At 46.7% G+C, this 27,634-nt stretch overlaps 2 protein-coding genes across 3 annotated transcripts in view; both read left to right on the plus strand.

The window, feature by feature from the left end:
* LOC144373505 (trafficking kinesin-binding protein 1-like) overlaps positions 1–21,839 on the plus strand; it is a 64,836-nt gene extending 42,997 nt beyond the window's left edge. The window contains exon 8 of one of the 2 annotated variants that reach the window (XM_078036555.1): positions 21,789–21,839. In XM_078036555.1, coding sequence (XP_077892681.1) covers positions 21,789–21,824 — 36 coding nt within the window. In that variant the 3' untranslated portion in view covers positions 21,825–21,839. Of the gene's footprint in view, positions 1–124; positions 2,931–21,788 lie in introns of those variants that run through there. The other variant, XM_078036554.1, reaches the window with a different exon arrangement.
* LOC144373504 (trafficking kinesin-binding protein 1-like) lies at positions 19,992–27,524 on the plus strand. Its single transcript, XM_078036552.1, has 3 exons — positions 19,992–20,422; positions 22,563–22,665; positions 25,525–27,524. Exons 2-3 carry the CDS (start codon positions 22,583–22,585, stop codon positions 26,321–26,323), a joined length of 882 nt encoding a protein of 293 aa, XP_077892678.1. The 5' UTR covers positions 19,992–20,422; positions 22,563–22,582; the 3' UTR covers positions 26,324–27,524.
* The last annotated feature ends 110 nt before the right edge of the window (positions 27,525–27,634 follow it).

Below are 27,634 nucleotides of genomic sequence, written 5' to 3' on the forward strand. Positions count from 1 at the left end.
GGGGCTCCCATTGCAGGGAGTCCTCCTATTATGTCCCAGGTCCAACCCTATGGAATGACCACTGACCCTTCCCATGGTGCTCACGGGCATTTCTGATGGGTAACCTGTCATCTTTTCCTTTCAGCCTTAACTCGGCCCCGACTCCAGCTTGTGGCAGCACTAGCCACTTGAAGTCCACACCAGTGGCCACGCCGTGCACTCCACGGAGACTGAGCCTGGCCGAGTCCTTCACTAACATCCGGGAGTCCACGACCACCATGAGCACATCCCTGGGGCTGGTGTGGCTGCTCAAGGAGCGGGGCATTTCTGCAGCTGTGTATGACCCACAGAGCTGGGACAGGGCTGCCCGGGGCTCCCTCCTGCACTCCTACACTCCCAAGATGGCTGTGATCCCCTCTACCCCTCCGAACTCGCCTATGCAGACGCCCACATCCTCCCCGCCTTCCTTTGAGTTCAAGTGCACGAGCCCTCCCTATGACAACTTCCTGGCTTCTAAGCCAGCCAGCTCCATCCTGAGGGAGGTGAGAGAAAAGAAGAATGTCAGGAGCAGCGAGAGCCAGACGGACGTGTCCGTCTCCAACCTCAACCTCGTGGACAAAGTCAGGAGGTTTGGGGTGGCCAAAGTGGTGAACTCAGGGCGAGCCCATGTCCCCACCTTGACTGAAGATCAGGGACCTCTCCTCTGTGGGCCTCCAGGGCCAGCACAAGCCCTTGTTCCTGGAGGCCTGGTACCCGAGGGCCTTCCTCTCGGATGTCCCACCGTCACCAGTGCCATGGGTGGACTGCAGCTCAACAGTGGCATCCGACGGAATCGCAGCTTCCCCACCATGGTGGGATCCAGCATGCAGATGAAAGCCCCTGTGACTCTCACCTCGGGCATCTTGATGGGTGCTAAGCTCCCCAAACAAACTAGCTTGCGGTGAGGTTGGGGGGCCTGTGCCCCGGAGGAGATGGGCATTCTCCACCCTGTTCCCTGCCTCCCCTGCCCCCTGCAGCGCACTCTCCCCCTCTTCCCGTCCCTGTCCACCTCCTGAGCTAGACAAATCAACCTTGTGCCTAACGGGGGAAGAGTGGAACTTTGTAAAGTGTGTACATAGGACTTGGAGACCTTGTGTCTGCCCCGCCCTTACTTCCAGTCCCACAGGAAGTGCCCCCGCACTGTCCTCTGGTGAGGACTTCACCTGTGGATTCTGGGAATGGTGGTGTCCTTTCTTCTTTCCTTTTGAGAAGCACTGAAACTCCCAAGTGTGTTCTTATCCCATGGATAGGAACCAGTGAATCCTGTGTCTGACAGCTCCCCACCGCACCCCAGGGGCTGTCAAGTGGCCCAGGTTATACTGCATCTGGCGCCCCGGGGTGTCCTTGGATGCCTCGCCCACCCTAAGAGCCTAAGGGGCCTCCATCCTGGCCACAGGCACCTGGCATAGCTTTTCACAATCGAGAGCTTTTCTTTCTTTTAAGGGTGGCCCAGCTTCTTCAAGACCGTCACTACTCTGCCTCAGTGGACAGTTGTTTCCCTTTTCTAGGTGTGATCTTTTCTTTTCATGCCTACAACTTGAAGTCATCCTGTGTTTTGTAATCAGCTGTCAGGCCACACGGCTGACCCGGAAGAGAATGTATTCACACTCCCACAGCTTTGTTCAGCAGTCCCTCTGTGTTCTGTGTGACGTTTTGTTTTATTTTTTCCATTTTTTTTTTATACATACACGCAGGGAAGCCATGGTACTGGCAGTGTGTGTTGTGTGTTTGGTTCCATGACACCAAAATGCAAATTTCAAACACACCGAGTTGCTAATGAGAGAGCAGCTTATTCCTGGGACCCAGTGTCACAAGCAGGTTAATTGAAGGCCAGACCCAAGACAACTCTAATAGCAGGAAAAGGGATAGGAAAAAGACTCCTTCAAGAAATTTGTCAACCGTAAAGGTAAAGGAGAAGAAACCCAGCTAAACCGTACCCACCTGGTCAGGGCAGGAATGGGGCATGGGTCTTCTGCTGGCTCAAGCTCTTGCTCTGAAATGGGCAACCCACTCTTACTCATGGGGTCGCCATTCAGTGCCCACACATTTGCCCTCTTGTTTCAAAACAGGATGGTCACAGTGAGATAGTTTCTTCCCCCCAAAGCCCTTAGTCTCCTTGTGCCTCCTTTTGTGCTTAGGGAGAGATTAGAGGTGCTTATGAAAAGAACCACACGCCCACAAGAGAGCCTGGTCTTGTTGCTGTAGCCGATTAAGTTGTGAACTTTTATTTATTCCCCGTGTGTGCCGTATTTTAAGCAAATACCCTTCCATCTCCAGTCTGTGTGTCTGTGGCATTGCAATCCAAGCAGATAACTTATTTATTCTAATCTGGGAACACTGCCCACCAAGGTGTTCCATGACCACCTGTTCCGGATATTTGTGGAAGGATAACATCCTCTATACATGAAATTGTCATTCTGTGCCCTCCCTCCCAGCTAAAGATGTGAGCTTCAGTTGAGTGAGTTTAACCTTACATCCACCAAGGCTTCTTTGAGGAAGTCCCTGAGGAGCTAGCTTCGGTCCCATGATTTCAAAACCATTTGTCCTCTGACTGTGAGAGCGCTGGTTATGTTCTCAATTTCCCCTCACCCTAGTGTTTCCGGACTCTCTGCAAGTAACTTACACCTTTTTTATTTGAATGTATTTTAAAGCAGTAGGTTGAATAACAAAGGAATATGAAAAACCATGGACTGATCGGACCACTTTATGTACTCAGAGAGAGGACCCACCCATCAGGAACACCAGTGTAAAAATGGGCAATTCAGAGGTTGCAGTATTTAGTATAGTAAATAAATTAAATGATCAACATTATGCAACCACTACCAAAAAGTGAGTTGTAACACATCAAAAAAATCAATAAAATTTTATTCGCTAACAAGTATCAATAAAATAAATTCAAATGATGGAAACCACCCTAGTTTCCTGACTAGTGTCTTCTCATCATCCAGGAGATGGGTTTCTCAGACTTGAGGGTGTTCATTTCTTTTGGGGAAAGTAAGTGAAAGGCATACACCCCCCGTGCTGCTATAGCCTCCCTTTCTTCCTACAGGAGACCATATCTTATGGTGAGACACTTTCCCAGTCAAAATCTTTTTCCCCTCTCAGGGCTACACCCTGTTCCTCTGTGCACACCTACCACAGTGAAAGCAGTACAGATGGTCATGGAGTCAGTTCTAATCTTTTGCTATCACAGCACTGAAGTGAAAAAAGCTTGCATCTATGTGTTTTCCCACATTTGTGAGCACGTCTGTGAAACCAGTTCCCAGACAAACATTACCAACTGCCATCTGGGGAGTCATGTTAAGAGACTTAAGAACCAAGAACAGTGGAGGCCCACCCGAGGGGCAGTTGACAGAAGAAGGAAAGGATCAGATGCAACTTATTCTGCCACCTTGGTAGGTGAAGGCTGTGAAACCCTGCCAGCGCTAGTGGGACATGGCACATAGATTAAAACCAGATACCACCATTCGGTATTGGTGTGACCTTGGGCAAACCACTTGTCCTCTTTGGGCCCTCCCTTTTGAATCTGTGAAATGGGGACAGTAATTACACCTTTGGGTTAATTAGTTGAGAAAGTATGTTTTGAGCACTTACCATGTGCCAGATGGTTTAGGTACTAGAGGGACAGTGATGAACAAGAGGAGTCCTGCTGTCATGGAGTATGCAATCTACCGAATGGAGGAGGACAACACCCCACAGAATAAGAAGGGCTATGCAGAGAATTACAGCAGAGGGGTGTGAGGGAAGGGCAGCCTCTTCTGATTGGACAGTCAGGGAAAGCCTCTCCAGGGAGGGGCATTGAATCAGCCATTTGATATCTGGCCTGGGTGTGTTTGGGCAGAGAGAGGAGCTGGTGCAAAGACCCATGGATAGAAAAGTGAGGATCACAGAAAGAAGGCCCATGTGTCATTTTCTGGTAGGATAATGGAATGCTGTAGGATCAAAGAAACCATGATACTCACCAAAGAGTCCATCTGATCACCATATTTCCCAGCCACTGCCATTGAGCAGGCCAGTGGGGCTGTGAGCAGCAGGAATCCCAGGCACGGTTCTGCATGCTCCTCTCTTTCTGTGTGTTAAAGCTTAAAGCCACACACTGGAATGGTGGAGTCTCCATCAGCCAGCATCTCCAAGTACTTAAATGAGTATTCCCCATGAACCTGTGTTAGACCTGTCATCTGAAAGAGAACTAACTAAGCGTTTGTGTCAAACCAGTAAGATTTTTGGAGGGCGTCCCAGAATCCCCAAGGAGAGAACAGGGAGCTGTTTTAAAAAGCCCTCCTGGTGATTCTAGGGCACACTGAAGTCTGAGAACTGCTGTGTAGGGTGGGAGTTCTGTGCAGGAGGGCTGTCCACCTCCTGAGCTAGACAAATCAACCTTGTACCTAACAGGGGAAGAGTGGAACTTTGTAAACTGTGTACATAGAATTTGGAGAAGATCAGACAACTGCATTCTAACTTGCTTGAAGGGTAGAGAAAGAATGGGTGGTTTATCTGCTCAGCAGGGGCAGGCAAGGCTTTGAGGCCTGATGACCTGGTGTTGGGTCTTCCCACTTTGCCAAGTGAGAATTTAGAAAGAGCTACCATATGCAGCTATAATTCTCATAGCTAATTCAGGCAGGAATGGATATTAAAACCATTGTGTGAGAATTTGTTAGGGAGCAGGAGAGTCATATCTTCCTAGAGAATGTTAATTTACAAAAGGCGGGGGCTAGCATCTTTGCAGTGGAGAGAATTGTGAGTCCCCAATTTAAGTTCATCATGAAATATAAGGTTCAACCTCAAAACGGGACAAAGTGATACTAGTGTCTCCTAATGTGTGACACATTGGAAGGCACACACATTATTTCTGTGCTGTTCCTGCCACAAATGCAAAACCTGAATCATGAAGGTGATACAATATTGTGTTTTTGAAAATGGCAATGACGTGAAAGAAAGGTCGGAACGTTCTGGATTAAAGGAGGATAAAGAGACAACTAACACAACTCAGATCTGAATTGGATACTGAGCTGGAAAAGATGCTTTAAAAGATAATGTTCGGACAGTCAGAGAAATCTGAATATAGAGCACATATTTTAAAATATTACATTAATATGAAATTTCAATAATTTATACTGTGGATATATGAGAGCCTGGCCTCTTTCCTAGGAGATGTGTGCTAATGAATTAAGATAAAGGAACTTCATGTCCACAAGTCACTTTCAAGTGTTTTTGGGAAAAAGAAAAAAAATTTCAAAAAGAAGATGCAAAAAAAATAAATGTTATTCTTCAAAAGTTGGAAGCACCCTAATAGAGGTTTCACAGTCTACAAAGTGCATTCTTCTGTCGTGTGGGTGTGGCAGGAGGATGTCTGAGGTGGTTCTGTTTCTTTCCTGTTCTCTGCTGAATTTCTTTGTGTGGGTCCCAAGCAACCCCCCTGCCCAGAGAGTTCAATCAGGGGACGCTGTGGCTCCAGGGGGCAATTGACAAAGAGACTGTTGCCAGGACCCAAAAATAAAGATGTCAAATTCTTGGTTTCTGGTTATGATGAAAGAAAAACCTAAGTGTATGTTTGGAGTAAGACCAAACAATCTGGAAGGGAAACTTGCTGAGCCAGTTCTTTTCTTTGCTTATTTGACCCTGCTAATTCCACTTGCCAATCACCTAGGACAAGAACTGGATAAATGTTCTTCAAGTAGACAAGGGAAGAAGGAGTTTGGAGAAGGATTCCACTTACATCAGATGTAAGAGCCCTTCACCTATCCCTGTCCATGAGCTGAGTCCAAGGTTATAGGAGAAGCCCCGGACGAGTCTGAGGATCCAAGGACAGATGAGCTAGTTTTGCAGGGAGCCTGGGAAAGTGAGGATGTTCTAGAACCCTTCCTCCATGGATGACTCTCACCCATCATGGGGCAGCAACCACATTGGGCAATGAGAAAGTTAGAAATGGCAGCAGGTGGGCCTCAACAGGGAAGTACCAGAAGATCTCAAAGTACCTGGCCCCAGATCTGTGTGGGAGTCACTTCCATACATTGCCTAGGAGCAGGTAGGCAGGCAGGTATGTCCCAGGGGGCCTTGCAAACAGTATAAAGGAAATAACACAGCCACCCCCACAGCTCTAACAAGTGCCTCCACCCAGATATGACACTACCCGGGGAACCGTTGGTGGAGAGGAAAAGTCTATCCGAATTATCTGAACTGATTGCAAGGCTCATATTAGGGATTGAATTGAGGTGGTGTGTGTGGGGGGGAGGGTTGTAATTTTAAAATCATGGGAGGATATATTTCCTGTAGCCAGTAGAGGGCACTTGGAGACAGCAGAAAACTTGAAGGAATTGGCTCTGATGATGGAAGCACAAGATCAGGTATGTGGGGTTTGCTTTCCTAAGAAGAGATCCAGGGCAGGAGCTGAACCTTCCAACCCCTCTACACCACCACCTCCAAGGAAAGAATTTGTCATGGGTGCACGGTGGGAGGAAATGCCAATGGCGGAGACTCGGCCCCTTACATTCCGGATCCTTTCTAGAGAGTCAGTGGTTTCTGGAGGCTGCAGTTGCCTGGGGGTAGGTGGGCAATGCCAGACCAGGAAGGACTCCCTAGGTTGCAGGTCTTCCCACCTGATTCAGGGTTCTTCCCACTCTTTTCACTCAGTCATATCTCAGTTCCATGCTTCTCTGGGGATCCATAGAGGGCCTCACTGTGCATGGGCAGTTGAAAAGGTCATGGGGACATTTGAATGAGTCCCTCTGCATTGGGGGCAGGAAGTTGGGAGGCCTGGTTGATGTCCCCCAGGTGAAATGCATGTCTAGCCAAGAAGACCACTTACCCACGGGTGTGGATGTAAGAGAGGAAACATCACAGATTGAGAGGAAACCCCTTGCACACCCTCCTGCCATACCCAGGATCAAAGGAAAGCATCTTAAAAAATAGTTTCCAAAATGCTCTGTGTTATTAGGGGATTTCCCACCTTTTGAAATTAGCCCACCTAATTAATGCATCTTCCTTTTACACCCCCCCCCAACATTTGCAAATAAGTTACAGGCATTATGACCCTTTTCCTCCTTAACATTTAAATTTATTTGTAGTTGTAGATGGATAGAATGCCTTTATTTTATTTATTTTTATGTGATGCTGAGGATGGAACCCAGTGCCTCATGCATGCCAGGCAGGCACTCTACCACGGAGCTACAGCCCCAGCCCTCGCCTTAACATTTAGCCTGTATTTTCCAAGCCCCATAAAGCCCAGCACAGTGATTAAATCCAGGACTAAAATGTTTGTTGAATAGTATCTAGCATACACCATGCTAGGCTAATCTTGCTCTGAAGCCCCAAAGAACTTAAACCAGTGAGGGAAATCTGGACCTGTAGCTTAGATCAGCAACTTGGGGACCAGCAGCTCAGCAACGCATAGCAGATGAGACAAATCCACGAAAAGGAAGCAAGAGAGGAACCTGGGACATGAAAGGCAAGGCGGAATCCATCAAGGTTTCATGGAGGCCATTGGAAGAGGAGATTTCTGAACTACAGCCAAAGGTTTAGGGACCTCTTTTTAGAAGAGAAAGAACAGAAAAGAGATGTGTTGTTCTTCCACACCCCAAAATATATAAGCCCACAGTCCTCCTCAGGGCCTCTATTACCTGTGACACTAAGGCCTTGAATAGCTGTAGCAATATCCAACCCCTGCCTCTCCTGCGTGCCTGAACCCCAACAGTGGTGTCTCCTGCCACCCTCAGGCCCCAGAAAAAGCAACTGTATTGTATTCTCAGCTGTTCTGATGTTCTGCAGAAACTGGAACCGACCAGCCAAAGCAGGTAAAGTTGTAGGGCTTAGGAACCAGGTAAGTAGGCCCCATAGCCCATCAGCTGTGGTCTAGTCCCTGGTCCCTGTCAGTGGCTGTGCTGTCAAGGATGGAATCCCGACCCACCATAATTGTCCCAGGGATGAAGAGGGAGGGCTCAGACAGATATCAACAGCCAGCCAAGCCTCTGGGGCTTTACAGACATATAGAGTGCCACTTCTCAACTCTCAGTGATAACTGGTTGGTCATATTGTGCATTTTTATCAATTCATCATGAGTCAATATTTTCATAAAATACCATAACACCAATTTGTGAGAAAAAATAAAATGCAAAGCAAACTAAAATATAATATCAAATTTTAATTGGATTCAACAGACATTAAATTGCATTTTAAAATATAGGAACAAACATAGGGAAAACTAAAAGCATTATAAAGACAGTCCCCATTAATCATTGAAAATGTGCCTAGGGCATTTAGTATGGAGACTCATTGTTAAATTCAACTTTCATAGTTCTGCAGCTATAACTAACCAAATAGTAAAAAGATAGGTAAGTGGTGATTTTCTGTACTAAACACTGAGACCCGCTTTTGAATGAATACTGTTTTATCAGTATTAAGGTTTATAATATAATAAATGAGTATGATTCTTTTAATTTTTTTTTCAGCTAGCTCAGGTTGATAACTGTCCCATTTACAAGGGATAATGTATAAGCTTCTCAGCTCTGTTTCACTAACACTCCAGATTGAAGCTCATATATCTAATTTCTTGACAAAAAATTTCCAGTGGGGTTTGTTTTCCAGTCTATAATTCAGGCTGAAGGCTACACAATGCAAATTTTTATGCCTCCAAGTTAGATAATAATGTTAAGCTTTAAATTTTGAAAGACTTGATGACAATTAACTTCATGGTAAAAGAAACAAATTAGAAAAATAAATATACACTTACAGTTGCTCAGATTTTTAGGCATTTTTGGCTAAAGATTGCCAAACAAACCTTAATGCATCACTTGTTGTAATGTGATCATTAGTTAGTGGCTCATGCCACCTGCAACTCAACCCAAGTGTTCCATGACACTTGAGCGGACCCACATGCTTGGTCATGTGCTTGGACTTCATGACAATGTTAATTGTTCAAAATGCATCTAACCATTTACTCTCGATTTCCATTCTTATTTCATTGTGGACAGTTTGCAGACTGACATGAGCCCTCAGACCATTCTTCAGGTAGTGCTGGTGTGGGAACTTTTATGGTATAAAACACCTTTTTGTTAAATATAATGAATTTCTGGTGAAGTGATGAAGCTTTTAAACATAATTTGTTATTTTTGCTTCTAGAAAAATCCCCCTCGTAGCACAGAGCAGTGGGGAGAAGTTGATGCCTTGGGATGGGCCCTTCTTCTCTTACTTAACCTCAAAACAAACATCATCAGTGAACATTTACGCTTGATGATACTGCCACCCCTCATGCAAAGAAACATAAATGCATGGTTTTCATCAAACAGAAGTGCAGGATCAATAGGAGATGTCCAGGCCACATCTTGTCCTTCTTGATCCTGACTTGATGAACTAGAATCTGTGGGTGCATTGTAGTGTTAACTGTGGAATTGTTTAAGTAGGGGATGGAAGATTGAAAAAGCAAAAGGGAAAATTGAAAAAGCAATAGTACTGATAACCACGGGAATCAGAGCCCTCAATTCTGTAGGACTGGGGGAGCAAAGGAAATATGTGGCATTGTTTAGACAAAAAAAAAAATCAGGGGAAAATCTAATTATTACGTTACTGTCTCTTAGCTCTGAATTCACCATTATATACCCTGCTGAGGCTTCTGTGTCAGGTGCTGCAGATAGGGAGACCCCTGAGGGCAGGAGGACAAGCAGGAGACCTGTTTCTTCCTGCCTGTGAGCTGTCTCCCTCAGCAGCGCTTCTCCACCCTGGCAACAACATGGCTCTCCCTCATCCTAGACCTGCCTCACCACAACACTCCTTCCTCCTGCTCAGGGAGGGAAGTGGAGACGCACCCTCCTCTCAGAGCTCTGGGTTCACCTGCTCAGGACCCCCTCCTCTGGCCTTCTCAGTTTATTTTATTCTAACCTGTTTCCTTTGCTCCCCAAGTCTTACAGAATTGGGGGCTCTGATTCCTGTGGTTATCAGCACTATGTTTTCCCAACGTTCCTTTTTGCTTTTTCAATCTTCCATCCCCTTCTTATGCAATTCCCCATATTCTCTCTGTTGAAAAAGAGCCAGTCCTTCCTACTGGTTGATAATTGTGACTCATTCCTCCAGCACCTAGTTCAACTTTGTCCTCCGTTGCTTGGAATTTTTTGTGAGAGTAATGAAAATTTTCATTTTAGCAAGATCCAAACCATATGTGGCCAGGCCTATTAGATGGGCTTTTCAGGGACGCAAATGCAGTGAAGGAAGGAAACCATGACGATAAACCATGGCCCTGAGGCCTGTTTAGAAACAAGGACCCTAGCACATTGCTATGATTATGCATATAAACTCTAGAGTAGAGGCAGTCATATAAATTGGGGGGCTAGCACAATAATCCAGGAGATGGATAGTTGGTGGCTCTGTTCCAGGTGGTGGTGGAGAAAGAGGTGAAGAGAGGGTTAATTCTAAATGCATTTTGAAGCCAATCTGACAAAGAGGTTTGCTGAGGATTAGATGGAAGGTAAGGGGAGTCAAAGATCATCCCAGGGCTTTTGACCTAAGCAGCTGGAAGGAAGGAGTTGCCATCAGTTGAGTTGGGGAAGGTATTAGGTGGATAAAGTTTCAGGAGAAATCCATCAGTTGAAGTATGCACAGTTGATTTTGAATGTCACTAGGTGTCCAAGTGCAAATGATTCCAAATCTTTGCTCTTTGACTTGATTTATCACTTCCCACTAGAATGAGGAAGCCTGATGTCAGTCCCTTTCAGCTCTCATTTCAGCATCTATGGTGCACAGCACAGTGCCTGGACCACAATCATCTCAGAAAATAGCATTTGAGTGAATGGATGAAAAAAAAATTGTATACTGCAGAGGTTCCAATTGAGGCCAAAGTTTGTCTTATTCAAGTTGCAACTCTACATCTTGTTTTCTAGTCAGGAAGAGAATAACCATTTGGTTCTGTAAACTGCAGCTTCTAGTGTTCACTGGAAACCCATCTTGCTAGCTCATCACTTGTAAGTTGAAGTCCTTTTTCCCCGAAGTAGAGAGAAACCTCTCAGAGAGAGACACAGGAGTTTTCTGTCCTTCTTTTATAAGTGTGGCCTAGCCTGGATTCTGCTGCAGACTTATTCAGTCAGAAGACAGGGCTTTGACAACATCTCGGCTCCAGGAGGCACCAGGGGACTGAGGTGGAGAAGGACATGCCTCCTCCTGGCTTCTTTCTTTGTGTGTGGATGTGCTGTTTGTGTTGTGCCCCCATCTCCTAGGAAACCTGAAGAATATTCTAGAACAAGTTCTCTGGGAGCTTCCCTCTCTGCTCAAGTTCAAATCCAAGTAATTATAGACTGTCTGTTGGACACTTGTCAGGGGACCACAGCCAGGTGCCTCCTTTGCCTGGTGTTCAGCACAGAATAGGAGGAGCCCTTCAGGACACTCTGTACTTTCACCTTAATTCAGCCAGCTCGGCCTTTTGCACCAGTGCGACTCTATAATGAGCTGCCTATCCAGCACCTGACCCCTGGTGTCACCTTCTTCATGAAGATTTTCTTAACTAAAGATTGCCAAACAAACCTTAAAGCATCACTTGTTGTAATATGATCATTAGTTAGTGGCTCTTGCAACCTGCAACTCAACCCAAGTGTTCCATGACACTTGAGGGGACCCACATGCTTGGTCATGTGCTTGGACTTCATGACAATGTTAATTATCCAAAATGCATCTAACCATTTACTCTCAATTTCCATTCTTATCTCGTTGTGGACAGTTTGCAGACTGATGTGAGCCCTCAGACCATTCTTCAAGTAGTGCTGGTGTGGGAATTTCTATGGTATAAAGCACTTTTTGTTGAATATAATGAATTTCTGGTTAAGTGATAAAGCTTTTAAAATAATTTGTTATTTTTGCTTCTAGAAAAATCCCCCTCGTGGCACAGAGCAGTGAGGAGAAGTTGATGCCTTGGGATGGGCCCTTCTTCTCTTACTTAGCCTCAAAACAAACATCATCAGTGAATATTTCCGCTTGATGATACAGCCACCCCTCATGCAAAGAAACATAAATGCATGGTTTTCTTAAAACAGAAGTGTAGGATCTACAGAAGATGTCCAGGCCATATCTTGTCCTTCTTGACCTTGACTTGATGAACTGGAACCTGTGGGTGCATTGTAGTGTTAACTGTGGAATTGTTTAAGTAGAGGATAAAAGATTGAAAGAGCAAAAGGGAAAATTGATAAAGCAATAGTACTGATAACCACGGGAATCAGAGCCCTCAATTCTGTAGGACTGGGGGAGCAAAGGAAATATATGGCATTGTTTAGACAAAAAAAAAAATCAGGGGAAAATCTAATTATTACGTTACTGTCTCTTAGCTCTGAATTCACCATTATATACCCTGCTGAGGCTTCTGTGTCAGGTGCTGCAGATAGGGAGACCCCTGAGGCCAGAAGGAGAAGCAGGAGACCTGTTTCTTCCAGCCTGTGAGCTGTCTCCCTCAGCAGCACTTCTCCACCCTGGCAACAACATGGCTCTCCCTCATCCTAGACCTGCCTCACCACAACACTCCTTCCTCCTGCTCAGGGAGGGAAGTGGAGACGCACCCTCCCCTCAGAGCTCTGGGTTCACCTGCTCAGGACCCCTTCCTATGGCCTTCTCAGTTTATTTTATTCTAACCTGTTTCCTTTGCTCCCCAAGTCTTACAGAAGTGGGGGCTCTGATTCCTGTGGTTATCAGCACTATGTTTTCCCAACGTTCTCTTTTGCTTTTCAATCTTCCATCCCCTTCTTATGCAATTTCCCTTATTCTCTCTGTTGAAAAAAAGCCAGTCCTTCCTACTGGTTGATAATTGTGACTCATTCCTCCAGCACCTAGTTCAACTTTGTCCTCCGTTGGTAGAATTCTTTGTGAGAGTAATGAAAATGTTCATTTTAGCAAGATCCAAATCATATGTGGCCAGGCCTATTAGATGGGCTTTCCAGGATCAAAAATGCAGTGAAGAAAGGAAACCATGATGATAAACCACGGCCCTGAGGCCTGTTTAGAAACAAAGACCCTAGCACATTGCTATGATTATGCATATAAACTCTTGAATAGAGGCATTTATATCAATTGGGGGGCTAGCACAATAATCCAGGAGTCGGATAGTTGGTCACTCTGTTCTAGGTGGTGGTGGAGAAAGAGGTGAAGAGAGGGCTAATTCTAAATGCATTTTGAAGCCAATCTGACAAAGAGGTTTGCTGAGGATTAGATGGAAGGTGAGAGGAGTCAAAGATCGTCCCAGGGCTTTTGACCTAAGCAGCTGGAAGGATGGAATTGCCATCAGTTGAGTTGGGGAAGGTATTAGGTGGATAAAGTTTCAGGAGAAATCCATGAGTTGAAGTATGCACAGTTGATTTTGAAATGTCACTAGATGTCCAAGTGCAAATGATTCCAAATCTTTGCTCTTTGACTTGATTTATCACTTCCCACTAGAATGAGAAAGCCTGATGTCAGTCCCTTTCAACTCTCATTTCAGCATCTATGGTGCGCAGCACAGTGCCTGGACCACAATCATCTCAGAAAATAGCATTTGAGTGAATGGATGAAAAAAAAATTGTATACTGTAGAGGTTCCAATGTACGCCAAAGTTTGTCTTATTCAAGCTCCAACTCCACACTTGTTTTCTAGTCAGGAAGAGAATAACCATTTGGTTCTGTAAACTGCAGCTTCTAGTGTTCACTGGAAACCCATCTTAGTAGCTCATCAGTTGTAAGTTGAAGTCCTTCTTCCCCGAAGTAGAGAGAAACCTCTCAGAGAGAGACACAGGAGCTTTCTGTCCTTCTCTTATAAGTGTGGCCAAGCCTGGATTCTGCACGAGACTTATTCAGTCAGAAGACAGGCTTTGATAACATCTCGGCTCTAGGAGGGGCCAAGGGACTAAGGTGGATCAGGAGATGCCTCCTCCTGGCTTCTTTCTTTGTGTGCTGATATGCTGTTTGTGTTGTGCCTTCATCTCCTAGGAAACCTGAAGAACATTCTAGAACAAGTTCTATGAAAGCTTCCCTCTTTGCTCAAGTTCAAATCCAAGTAATTACAGACTATCTGTTGGACACTTGTCAGGGGACAACAGCCAGGTGCCTCCTTTGCCTGGTGTCCAGCACAGAATAGGAGGAGCCCTTCTGGGCACTCTGTACTTTCACCTTAATTCAGCCAGCTCGGCCTTTTGCACCAGTGTGACTCTATAATGAGCTGCCTATCTAGCACCTGACCTCTGGTGTCACCTTCTTCATGGAGGCTTCCTTAACTCCCCATTTGAGTTTATGACCTGGGCAGTGCTAGGGGAATTGTGAGTTCTGGGTCATTGTGAAAGCAAGTGACAGAATCTGTTACCTCTGGGTTGCACTGAGAGAGAGAGAAGCCCAGAAAACTTTCAGGATTCCAGACAGCACTTGATAGACCAGCCTTATGACTTGAATTACTTCAATGAAGGCATATATGTCACTTTCTTTCTAGCTTACACATGTTCAAAGTGGATTTTTTCAAAGGGATTAACCAAATAAACCCTAACAGAATGTCATTAAATTCCTCCAGAGGAGTCTAGATGAATCTAGAAAAGACATTGAGCTGGTCTTGCCTTCCCACTCCCCTACCCCAGTCTCTGAAGGTGAGCCTGAGTTTGTAGAATGACCCATCTCAGTTGCCCCTAGAATGGGAAATTTTTATTCAGGGCCCTGGGAGCAAGGGTCTGTGGTCACTATATGCCCCAGATAGTTACCCTTTACTCTTCCTGGATCTCCCAGATCCACATGCTGCAAAGCTCTGTGTGATAAGGGGACAGACCCTGAAAAAGATGAATTGACCCACTGCTGTATTCCTTGTAACATCTCATTCACCACCTTTGAAGGAAGGACATTCATCTTTGTGATTCACAATTTTCATCTGCAGAGACTCCAACACTCCCCACAAAAACACAAGGCAGGAAGGAGCCAAGGTTCTTGGTGGTGTCTCCCATCCCCTGGCTAATTTCTGACAGCTGTGGTCAAGAGACTTGATTTGGCCTGACTTTTCTTTTTCCTTTGTCAACTTCCTAGGAGTCATAGGTAAAGTTGACAATTGTTTAGCCTTTAGATTTATTTATGGTTTGATTTTTTTTAAGCAATTAATTTACCGGATTAAGTTTGTGCAAAAATGAAGATGCTTATCTATGTAGTATCTACACAGTCAACAAAGGGCAACTGGCCGTGTTAGCCATCCTACCACTGTCCTAGTGGCCATCTGGCAGGCAGGTGTCCTTGAAGAACAGTGTCTGAGTGACTTGTACTGAAAGGGTAGACAGTGCCTTCCCCACAGCGTTACAGGTAGAAGGTGAATCCAGGAAGTTCAAGGACCACCACTGGGTGCATCTTTGAGAAGTTGAACATAAGCTATCATGTTGACAAACAACTTCTCTTGGAGGACTGAGGGAGAGAGGGAACTGGTGATGGGACTAACGTCCCAATCATAAGCATTGGCTTACATAAAAAGGAAGGGAGCAGCTCCTGGTGGAAAGGAGCCAGGAAATTAGTCATGAGGACTAAAAAGTCACCATAAGCAGTGACCGTTCTCCTTGGCCCTCCTTACTGAAATCTTCAGCAAATCCACCCCAGCAATGTTATTTGAGGTGAGGCATGCACAGTTACAGTTGAAACTCAGAAGGGTCAGGCTCAAGACATGTTAATTCAAAAAGGAATTATCTGGGTTGCTGAAATAATTTAGGCATGGTCTCATTGTTTGAATGACCTAGAGTTCTTTTGAACTTGTTTTCCTGATAAGACTCATCTCTAAAACCTCATCAGAGGGGGAAGGATGTACTCTGACTTGGCTCTTTTTTTCTCTGTTGGGAATGACAGAACCATTTTGATGTTTGGAATGTGGAAAGCATTTTACTCTCTACATAAATCATCCTCGAGGCTCCAGGTGGCTCTCTGTATACAACCAGTGAGTCACAGGCAGACAGATGAGCCTCGGTGGGAAGACTTGGGGCATCCTCTGTTTGGGGATTTGTATCCAGCTGGTCTGGTCTCTGCTTTGGTCCATCATCCACACTTAGCCCCAGTCTTGGGATTTGCCATTCTGTCCAGGAAGATTTCATAGCTAGAAATTCTGAAAACAAGTTGATTAACCTTTTTTCTTAACAACTGGTGTGATCGGCAAACTGGGAAGACTTGTATTTTAGGCACTTTTGTCTAGAGCCTGCTGTCCCATGTCAGGGGTGGGGGGAGTTTTGAGCACTGAAAAAATTTTATTAATATATTTTAATGTGTTCTTTGAAGTATCACTTGGTGATTTTTTAAAATCCAATGTCTTTAAAAGGATCCATGTTATTGTATTGTAAACAATTTAGATGATTAAAATGGATTATTTTAAACAATATTTAGATTATAGTTTTACTTTATTTCAGTGACGTGTTTTTTGTTCTGATTCACATAGGAAATGCACTTGATTAGAAACAGTCCATATCTTGTCCTGACAGTGTTCTGTATTTTAGATTTTTATGTGTAGGGAAGAGCCTCTGTGTGGCAGATGATTAAGTTCACACGTTAAGTCAGTAGTTGGCTGGCCAGCTGGACCATTCAGGTGAATTATCTTGGATGCCTTGATCCTTAAAGGTGAAGAAAGTGTGAGATTAAAGCTGTGCCCACAGAAGATGTTGCAGGTCAGTCTATTCAGCATTTATACACATGGAGCCCATTTTACCTGGGGAAATATCTGGAATCATGCAGACAGTGGCATCTGATCTGGTAGTGAGTGACCCTGCAGTAGAGATCTGTCATAACTGGGGCTGAGATCCTGAAGTTGGTATTGGAAGGCGGTCACACTTGGTCAAAACAGGCCTTGAAAATTTCCCTAAGTCTCCAACACCTGGCCACCAGAGGTGAGAGCCAAGAATCAGCTTTCGTCACATCTTTGTTTTATGCATAGGTCCAAATTCCATTCAGGAGCAGGTACAGAGTGTGGGGGAAGGGAACGGAATAGGTCCTGTTGGAAAGGAGCCAGACAGAAAGTTCTGGCAGCCATGTGTTCCTATAGCTTTATCACAGGGCAGGGGCCAGTTGCAGTACACCTTCATCAGCTTGTATCCTGTCTTGCTTTCAGTCTCACTCATGTCCACAGAAGTGGGTCCAGATAAACTCGTGAAGGAAAGGTGGCCCAGGGACCCAGCAGAACCAGATAGAATAGGCTGGTACACTGGTTGACAGGCCTTCAGATGTCTTTGGTGTAGGGAAGTTCCTTCCCAGTGTCTTGTGGGAGGAAGCGCTTTTTGATGCAGCCTGGCTCTACTGCAGTCTGCCCACACCCACCCACATCAGGACCTGCGGAGGAAGCCCCTGTGCTTTGCATCAGCATGTATGTGAAGCCAAAGCGGATCAAACCGACTGCAGCTTGGAAGTGGAATAATGAAGAATGAGAATCGAAAGCCAACAGCATAGAGCCAGCCCTGCTTAGAACTTCCAGAGCAGACAGCACTTGCTGAAAGCAGTTTCTTTATGGTGTCCTTACCTGGGAGAACCACAGGAGGTCCCTCCAGAGTCTAGAGGTTCCCACATGGGTGCTGACTGGTGGGCATCAGCTCTTGACTCTTCTCACATGGAGGGGCCTTTGTGGAAGCACTTGCCTGTCAGGGTTCAGTGCGAGGGAGGAGTGCCCTCTTGGACTGGCTTTGAAGACGCTAGCAGGAAAGGTCTCCAGACAGCTCAGCCAGGCAAGCTCCCCTGCTTATTGGTGTCAGCCACAGAGAGAAGGACAAAAAGATACAGGCCATGCAGGTGAGCTTGTTGACATCCAAAGGATCCATGGAGATTTTTGTACTTGCCCTTTTAACAGCATTCTAAAAAAATCTCTTCTCTACATGATACCCCAGGGGCACTTGAGAGATTTTCTGGCCCTCTGCACAGTGCTGTGAAATTGTTCACCTCTTAAATCACATACTTTGTAGATGAAAGACAGTAATCGCTTGGTGTAGTAGGAAGACTAGACTTTTAATTTTGCAGGAACCAAGAATAAGTTGTACAGAAACTGGAAAAAGATTCTATGCTGATGAGGTTTAAAATCTCCATGTGCTTGACCAGCAGGGGCCCTTGAGTTTCCTCTGAGTTACAGGACCAGATCAGGGCTGTGTCCAAAAATGTTTGAGAAGCAGAGAAGAGTTACCTGGCCCATATGAGGCCTGGTACGCAAGGGCTTAAAAAGTATCATTATAGAGTTGTACATTACTTTTTAGTTTAAAGTCACTTTTTATCTCATTTTTTTTAAAGTGATGAGCCGCTTTATCTGAACCTACTCTTCATAATATCCCCCACTCCAAGAGAAATGCAGTTGAAACCACATTGATCGCTCTTACCATATTGGTGTTAATGATGGATTGTTGGGCCCGTGAGAGTTTATGGAGCTTTTTGTGTATGAATTCATCATGGAACATTTTTTCCCCCAGAAAAATTCATAGGCAGAGTTATATAATGAAGTGACAGGAAAATCTTTAAAGCATTTTTCTATGCCCTGGTATTTTAGTATTTTAGGCAAAAATTCTAAGGCATTGCTTTTCCTTTTTTGTGTGGGGGGGGAGAGGTTAATGGAAAGGGAGCTATTTCTCATGTAGCTGACAGGCAGGGAGATATCCTTCTTCTCCCCTTCTCTTCCCCTTAAGCAAAATTCAAAGTCATTACAAGCCAAGCATTTTAAAAAGATGTACTGATATTCTTAGGGCTTAGTTCAAGTCGTGCCTTTAAGTTGGGTTGACAGTGGCTTTTACTGACAGTAGCTTTGTTTTTGCTTGGATAGAAAAGCCTGGCCCCTGGGTGCCACCCTTAATGTGGCAGCTACTGGAATAGGCGGTGCAGGGAGGAGTGTATGCGTATGTTGGTTATGAATTTATAGAAATTACAAAGACCCAAGTCCTGACAGCAGCTTCAACACTACATGGTCAGGTTAAGAAAAGGAAAAAAGGTTCAAGATCATTTCCTTCATTTCACACAAGTTGGTCCTTTCCATGAAGAGTGGAAAAGAGAAAATAGAAGGCCTCTGTGCACCACAAAGACAGGGTCCCTGTTTTCAAGATTCTGAGATGCATTTGAAAAGAAATTTGCACCACAGGTATATTTAGAAATTATTTATGTGCCTTTAAAAAATTGGTTTGGGTGCATGGCATGGCCAGTATTTCTCCATCTCAAAGACCTCTCTTGAAGTAGCTGGGTGTGTGCTGCATCTCCCTAGAGACACACTCAGTGAATGTTGCTCTCTTCAATAGCTCTGTGTCTCATGCAGGGCTCTTTGAAGGACTGGATTCTGTGATGGCTTTTAGAGAGCAAAAAACTTTTGTTGAACCTAGCACGTTTCAAATTTGCCCTTCCCAGAGGATGGGAGGGGAGCGCCACTGGGACTGATTAAAATGTATGAGTCAATGTGTTTTGTGGGCAAGCAGATGGAGTTGTCCTTCAGCTGTTGTGGAGACTCTGGCTCCACCAGAGCATCCCCAGCCTTGTGTGTGTTCCTCTCCTCTGTTTTGGGCTGTAGAGAGGCAGTGGGCTTTCTAGCCTGAGTCTTCAGGAGGCCTGATTGCTTCACAAGGCAGCAGCCATCCAGATTTATATGGCAAGTCTACTGCTGTGTTACTACCACTGGTGGCAGCCAAAGAATCCCAGTTACTCAGTTCTCCAGTCAGGACCAGGCATCATGGAGCATGGGCAGTCAGCGCCACTTACCAAGTGGACCACTCCAGGCAGAAAACGCACCAGGCTTGCATCAGAGAACAGGAGAGAAGGGTGACTGTCAGCCTTAGAAAGCCCTCAGTGTGTGAACCTGCTGCTCGCCAAAGACGTGTGCTTATGTGTGATCTGTTTTCAGAAGAAAAAAACCTGCAAGCCCACTACCTACATTTTGCCAGCGTAGAAGAGTTTGAATAATCAAGAATTAATTGAGTTTAAAACTTACCAAATTCTGTATCAGCATCAGAATTCAAGGAGAGGAATAGCAATTGAACATAAGAAAAGTCTGGGGCTCTTTATTGGTAAATGTAAATTAATACATTGTAATCCCTGCACATTAAGGAAGAATTTAAGTAGAGAAAGCATTAATTCTAAGAAGTCCTGTCCTTCGTGTCCCCAAAGTGAGCAGCATGAGATGAACCCACATTACCATTTTCTGAAAAGAACTTTAGAGGGGCAGGGGCTTTGGTGTGTGAAATAGTCTTGGTGACTTCCGGAGTGAACCCTCACCCTGAGCCCCTGCTGCCTGCCAAGAAGAAGGTTTTACGTGTCTCTTGGTTTGGGAATCTCCTCTCTTCCTGCACCCAGGGCTGTCGCAAGCATCCCTTTGCTTCTCTGTGGCAAGCACAAGGAGCTCTGGCAAGCCCATCCCCAGGTGACTCACTGTCTCTGTGTTGTGTCATCCCAAGGAAGGGAGGTGCAGCAGCGGCCAGGCCATCCATGGTGACACAGGAGAGCTCCTGCATCCAGGCATCCCAGTGGTATTTTGGAGGGGCCGAATCTCCCGCTTTGGCACTTTTGACCCTCATTGATCTTCCTTGGTCTTCTAAAGCTATCCATTGCTCTGGGGAGTGGTGACTTCTGAATTTTTAGCAGCCTTTTCTTATCCCCCAAACCCATTTGTTTAAGATGGGTTTTGCTTCTGTTGATGCAACTGTATCTCTAAAACATCCTTCTTACCCTACCTGTTGTGATCAAAGGCCTAATACTTAATGGGGTGGAGGAGAAAGTGTGCATTTGTGACCTTTTCATTTGATCTTCTGGCCATGTGTTTCGATGGGGGTATATTTCTAATGTTAAATTTAGCCTTGCCTTATTTGATTTTTTTTTATGTTCTCTCTCTTTCAACTGTTTTGTCTTAATTCTACCTGTTGACTGCTTTTCCCCCCTCTCCTTCCTGAATAACCCATCATCCCTGATATTTGGGATGGCTTTTCCAGGCCTTCTGTTGCTTCTGTTTCTAGACCTTATTGCAGCAAGAGAATCGTGATTGTTCGGTTGCCTTCTCTTCATAGCTTCGTCCATTTTTTTTGGCTTGCAACAATTTCTCAGTTATCTGAGTTCCTGAACCTTTTCATTTATTGCTTGAGGAACAAAGATTCATAAAGGCTATTTTAAATGTTTTTTTTTCCCCCTCTCCCTCCCATTTGCCTGGAGCTCCCAGTGGCTGTGAGGCTGCTTGCCATGCCAGGGGCCACGGGAGCCTCCTTTGACACACAGAGCCCCACCAGACCACAGTTGGGGCATAGCAGTCTTGCCTTGCTCCTCTGGCCCCACTCACCATTTTTGTGCTTTGGCTTTGTCCTCACTTCCTTCAATGTATGTGCCTCCCATTTTTTTTTTTTTTTTTTGGTTATCATTTGTTGTTTGTTTCATCTGGTTCCTGGTTTTCTTTTCCGACACAGTCAGCTGTGTGTGGATCTGTAGGGTTTGGGGCACCAATCAGTTATGTTTTGTTTGCCTTTTTTTTTTTTTTGTCAAACACGAGAGAAAACGTCCCATAAGGAGCTAGAAGTTTCTAGTTCACAGCCTTTGGAATCTTCCTGGCCTTTGACTCCTCATGGCCTCTGAGATCCTAATCCGTTTTCTCCCAGGAGGTCTCTGGGGGCTGAGCTGCTGCAGGGGCACAGGTGGGTGGGGAGGGTCGGGGGGATCATCCCAGGACATCATTGTGCATGCTTTTTGTGCAATCTTTTTTTTGTGCAATCTTTTTTTTTTCTTTTTTTCTCCTAATGCTTGAGTTATGAATGAGGATGACCTCTACAATCATGATGTCTCATGACTACTTGTTCCTTCGCCAGCTTTCTGATGCATGGTCTTAATACCTGTGATTTTACTTTGCTCCAGACCACAATCTTCAGCCGCCTCAACAACCACCTGTAGGAACATTAAAAGGAAATAAATTGAGGATCCCTTGTTGCTTTCTCGACTTCACTTGAAATCAGACATCCTAGAAATGGCAAGAAAGGAGCCAGAGGGAGGTGTCAAGGAGGGAGCAGTGATGCCACTTGCACCACTGTGTGTCAGATGATGTCCTGGAGCTGGGGCACCCCAGAGGGCCCTGATCTCTGGAACTCTTGCCAGGTTTCTGTTGAGGCTGCTGAGATCGCCACCTCCCACCACGTCAATCACAGGTGGACAGTAGTGGAGCCAGCTTCCCGCGCCCCTTTTTATGTGAGCAGAAAAGGGAGCAGCACATGCCTTGCCTAACTGCCAGGTGCCAAGTGCCTCTCCCTGCCCGCTCCATCCCCTCCCCTGGGCCGAGTTTTGGCACCTGTTTGCCCATGTAAAGCAACAAAAGAAGAAAGCAGATCCTGACCTCTGTGGAGGAAAACCACATTTGCCCCCAAGACCCAATAGTACCTCCCCCTGGAACTGGATCCACTACTGGCCCAGGAATATGATGAGGAACCCTGTCTGGATTGGGCCGGAAGCTGGGATCCGATGTTCTGCAGACCAGTGCTCAAAAATGTGGTCCTTTTTTGAGGGACCACCTTCCTCACCCAGATCCAGTTCACAAGGTAGCTCATCACTTCTTGCATCTGCTCAGGGCTGTGCTGGAGTTTTGTTTTTAACATGGTATACTTGGATGCAAGGAATACGTTTTGTTCCCCGATTTAGTGCACCACACTGGGAAGTGCATGTCACAGACCAACTCCACCTTCACCTTCACCACCTGTCGCATCCTGCATCCTTCAGACGAGCTCACGCGGGTCACACCAAGGTAAGGGTCCCTGGCCCCTGGTGGGCAGAGGTGGGGTGAACCAGGGCACTCCCTTTCCTGCAATGCTTCCTATGGAGCAAAGTGAGGTTAAGGAGCTCATTCAAAAGCCAACTCTAGCCAGCTTGAGCATTTTAGGAGCATTTATAGTCACCTGTGCTGAGTGAGAACTTTGCTTTTGAATTGAAGCTCCTGTTAATTCAGATGCAGCGCAGATGGAGAAACCTCAACCCACCTTTCATTGTCCTTTTCTTGGCCCTGGAATTACTCTCAGGCCCTTCCTGAACAGGCGAACAATTGAAATCCAACAGACCTGCTGCCAAATCTGCTGGATGTTTGCCCCAGAGCTTGCCAGTAGAGCATGGCATTCTTTCATGGTGGAGTTACGGAGCTCTGTGGAAGCCCTTGTACCTCTGGAACAGGCCCCAGGAACCATGTACCACAGTCAGACTATAATGACCCAAATGATAAAACTCCAAGACCAAGCCAGAGCCCAGCATGGTCAATTCCTTCTAGTGCAGCATCTGGCAAGAGGCCTTGTATGTAGTGGGTTGGTCTGTTTGGCTTGATCAGCTGCACAACTTCCCTCCACACCTTCCAGTGAAAGGGAAAGTGGTCTCCCCAACATAACAGAATGCTCCCCTCAGCCGTTCCCTCTGGTGCAGTCAAGCAAGATTCTGAGGTTTATGGAAGGTAAGGCTGAAAGGGAGGGAGGTGAGAAGGGCCAGCTTAGAGGGAGCAACCATCCCCAGGAGCACCTTAAACTATGAATAATTCTCCGCAGGTCATGTGAGGAGGACCACGAAGCAGCCCTGTGCCCCGCTGAGCTGAGAGGAGATGTAGGGCAGAGAGTCTGAGCCCACGGGCGAGGCAGGGGGTGAGCACACGGCCAGTAGTGCCTGCCCTGGCAGGTCACATGGAAAGAGCTGTGTGTGCACGCGTGGCCGCCACTAACCCGGGGACTGAGGCTTGGATGTGTCTCTGTGGTTGTGCCTGGCTAACAGAGCCTTGACCGTCCACACCCCTAACTCTCTAAACTGCCCCAGCAAATCGAGTGCCAGCGCTATTACAGGCCTTACCTGAAGGTCTCATCCTGTGGATCTCTAAATATTAGTTCTGTCTTCTCCATCTCCCCTGTGGCCCAGAAGAACCTGGTTTTCCCATCCTGTGGCTCTGTGTTTGGAAGAGGCTGTCTTTAAAGCCACAGAACTCAGCTCCCCAGTGAAGGCTGGTGCAGGGCAACTAGATGCCCTTTCTAACTACAGCCTCAGAATGCAGACTGCACCCAAGTAGATCTTCATCTGGAAGACCACCCAGCTGTGTCCCGGACCAGGAAAACCATAGGAAGTCAGGAGTATGGAAGGGCTTTCTTACCAGAGTTGGAAAGAAAGGTAGCCAGAAACACAATGAAATTTCCCTGAGGATGGTCACACAAGGTTTTAAGTCTAGAATTTTTTTTTTTTACCCTGTCTTAATGATACATCATTAGTAAAATTCTCCCTGTGCCTTTACAAAATCCACATTTTTAACCACAGGAATATGCTGTGGTTTCTAATCTCACATTCCTCAGAGTACTCCTGATCGGCCAGCTTACTCCCTCCTTAGCTTGTGGGAGATGGCCCTGTTCTGTGGTCACTGCCCTTGCTGATTGGCCAGTGGGGAGGTCACCTGAGTGTGGAGCCACATGGTGTTTCCAGCCTGTATTTCCAGTTGAACTGTTTCCCAGGAAGGGCCCCTTTGGTCACTCCAGGGACCTGCTCCAGAAGGGGTCCCCTACCTTCCCTCTATGTGCTTGGTGCTCTGCCCATGGTATTTGGGCCTCCCCTGGCCAGGCTGGAGACACTCACCTGACCTGCCCCTGCCAAATCGGAGGGCAGGTCCCAGGAGACATTTGGAAGGAGGTACTCCTTTGCCCTTGGCAGCACATTCAGAAGCAGGACAGGGCTCCTGCCTGTTTGCCCTGCTTCCAATCTCTGGAGCAGCTGTTAAAAATCAGTCTTCCTTGTTTTCATAAGCAGACCCAGAAGCCTTTTCTCTGCTTCCCCTCCTGAAGAATTCTTTGTCTGCTGGGCCCCTAGGGGTCCTCAGCAGGACACTGAGTGAAGGAAGGATCTTTCAGCTTTCCTTTAGTCACTCAGGAGCCTGAAGCTGGGAAACTCTGTAAATGAAGGTCCCACAATACAGGGCATGGCTTCCTTCCACTGACCCCATAACTCCGCTCATCAAAATGGGTTTGGACAGCATGTGAAGGTGGTGAGGGGCAACAAGGTGCAGAGGAGAGAGCTCTGTCCTATGGTCAGGAGGCTGAGGTGCTGGCCACATGGCCTTGGCCCAGCCCTGGGGCCATTTTTGCCATTTCTAAAATAAGCCATTGTATCCCATACTTCTGGTTAGTGTCTTGCCTGAGGGAGAAGTAGGGATTAGGAGGGAACACTGGGATTTGAGTGGATTTGGTGGGGGAGGAAGGCCTCTTTGCCAATGAACTTCTTTCCCCATCTGAGAGCAATGGGGTCACTCAGACTTTAAATCTGGGTTATCCACTTAATACCCAGGTGTGACTAAGAAGCCACCTAAACTTGGAGCTGTTTCTTGGTCTGCAAAGGGAACAGTTACACCATCCAGCAGAGGAGAGCAAAGAGAATCACATGCATCTTCCATCAACCCACACCAGGGCCCTACTTAAGGGATTCCCAAGCCTCCATGGGTGAGGGGAAGAAACAGATGTGGACAGAGGTGTCTGGGGCTCCCATTGCAGGGAGTCCTCCTATTATGTCCCAGGTCCAACCCTATGGAATGACCACTGACCCTTCCACTGGTGATCACCGCATTTCTGATGGGTAACCTGTCATCTTTTCCTTTCAGCCTTAACTCGGCCCCGACTCCAGCTTGTGGCAGCACTAGCCACTTGAAGTCCACACCAGTGGCCACGCCGTGCACTCCACGGAGACTGAGCCTGGCCGAGTCCTTCACTAACATCCGGGAGTCCACAACCACCATGAGCACATCCCTGGGGCTGGTGTGGCTGCTCAAGGAGCGGGGCATTTCTGCGGCTGTGTATGACCCACAGAGCTGGGACAGGGCTGCCCGGGGCTCCCTCCTGCACTCCTACACTCCCAAGATGGCTATGATCCCCTCTACCCCTCTGAACTCGCCTATGCAGACGCCCATGTCCTCCCCGCCTTCCTTTGAGTTCAAGTGCACGAGCCCTCCCTATGACAACTTCCTGGCTTCCAAGCCAGCCAGCTCCATCCTGAGGGAGGTGAGAGAAAAGAAGAATGTCAGGAGCAGCGAGAGCCAGACGGACGTGTCCGTCTCCAACCTCAACCTCGTGGACAAAGTCAGGAGGTTTGGGGTGGCCAAAGTGGTGAACTCAGGGCGAGCCCATGTCCCCACCTTGACTGAAGATCAGGGACCTCTCCTCTGTGGGCCCCCAGGGCCAGCACAAGCCCTTGTTCCTGGAGGCCTGGTACCCAAGGGCCTGCCTCTTGGATGTCCCACCGTCACCAGTGCCATGGGTGGACTGCAGCTCAACAGTGGCATCCGACGGAATCACAGCTTCCCCACCATGGTGGGATCCAGCATGCAGATGAAAGCCCCTGTGACTCTCACCTCGGGCATCTTGATGGGTGCTAAGCTCCCCAAACAAACTAGCTTGCGGTGAGGTTGGGGGGCCTGTGCCCCGGAGGAGATGTGCATTCTCCACCCTGTTCCCTGCCTCCCCTGCCCCCTGCAGCGCACTCTCCCCCTCTTCCCGTCCCTGTCCACCTCCTGAGCTAGACAAATCAACCTTGTGCCTAACGGGGGAAGAGTGGAACTTTGTAAAGTGTGTACATAGGACTTGGAGACCCTGTGTCTGCCCCGCCCTTACTTCCAGTCCCACAGGAAGTACCCCCGCGCTGTCCTATGATGAGGACTTCACCTGTGGAGTCTGGGAATGGTGGTGTCCTTTCTTCTTTCCTTTTGAGAAGCACTGAAACTCCCAAGTGTGTTCTTATCCCATGGATAGGAACCAGTGAATCCCATGTCTGACAGCTCCCCACCGCACCCCAGGGGCTGTCAAGTGGCCCAGGTCATACTGCATCTGGCGCCCCGGGGTGTCCTTGGATGCCTCGCCCACCCTAAGAGCCTAAGGGGCCTCCATCCTGGCCACAGGCACCTGGCATAGCTTTTCACAATCGAGAGCTTTTCTTTCTTTTAAGGGTGGCCCAGCTTCTTCAAGACCGTCACTACTCTGCCTCAGTGGACAGTTGTTTCCCTTTCCTAGGTGTGATCTTTTCTTTTCATGCCTACAACTTGAAGTCATCCTGTGTTTTGTAATCAGCTGTCAGGCCACAGGGTTGACCCGGAAGAGAATGTATTCACACTCCCACAGCTTTGTTCAGCAGTCCCTCTGTGTTCTGTGTGACGTTTTGTTTTATTTTTTCCATTTTTTTTTTTTTATACATACACGCAGGGAAGCCATGGTACCGGCAGTGTGTGTTGTCTGTTTGGTTCCATGACACCAAAATGCAAATTTCAAACACACCGAGTTGCTAATGAGAGAGCAGCTTATATCTGGGACCCAGTGTCACAAGCAGGTTAATTGAAGGCCAGACCCAAGACAACTCTAACAGCAGGAAAAGGGATAGGAAAAAGACTCCTTCAAGAAATTTGTCAACCGTAAAGGTAAAGGAGAAGAAACCCAGCTAAACCGTACCCACCTGGTCAGGGCAGGAATCGGGCATCGGCCTTCTGCTGGCTCAAGCTCTTGCTCTGAAATGGGCAACCCACTCTTACTCATGGGGTCGCCATTCAGTGCCCACACATTTGCCCTCTTGTTTCAAAACAGGATGGTCACAGTGAGATAGTTTCTTCCCCCCAAAGCCCTTAGTCTCCTTGTGCCTCCTTTTGTGCTCAGGGAGAGATTAGAGGTGTTTATGAAAAAAAACACACGCCCACAAGAGAGCCTGGTCTTGTTGCTGTAGCCGATTAA

This window comes from Ictidomys tridecemlineatus, unplaced genomic scaffold (genome assembly GCF_052094955.1).
Source record: "Ictidomys tridecemlineatus isolate mIctTri1 unplaced genomic scaffold, mIctTri1.hap1 Scaffold_419, whole genome shotgun sequence".
Lineage (NCBI taxonomy): Eukaryota > Metazoa > Chordata > Mammalia > Rodentia > Sciuridae > Ictidomys > Ictidomys tridecemlineatus.

Bases quoted from the DNA above. Each gene is read 5' to 3' on its own strand.
- LOC144373504 (XM_078036552.1), top strand. From the start codon at position 22,583: ATGTCACAGACCAACTCCACCTTCACCTTCACCACCTGTCGCATCCTG. The intron at 22,666-25,524 runs GTAAGGGTCCCT...TTTTCCTTTCAG, and splicing joins CTCACGCGGGTCACACCAAG to CCTTAACTCGGCCCCGACTC.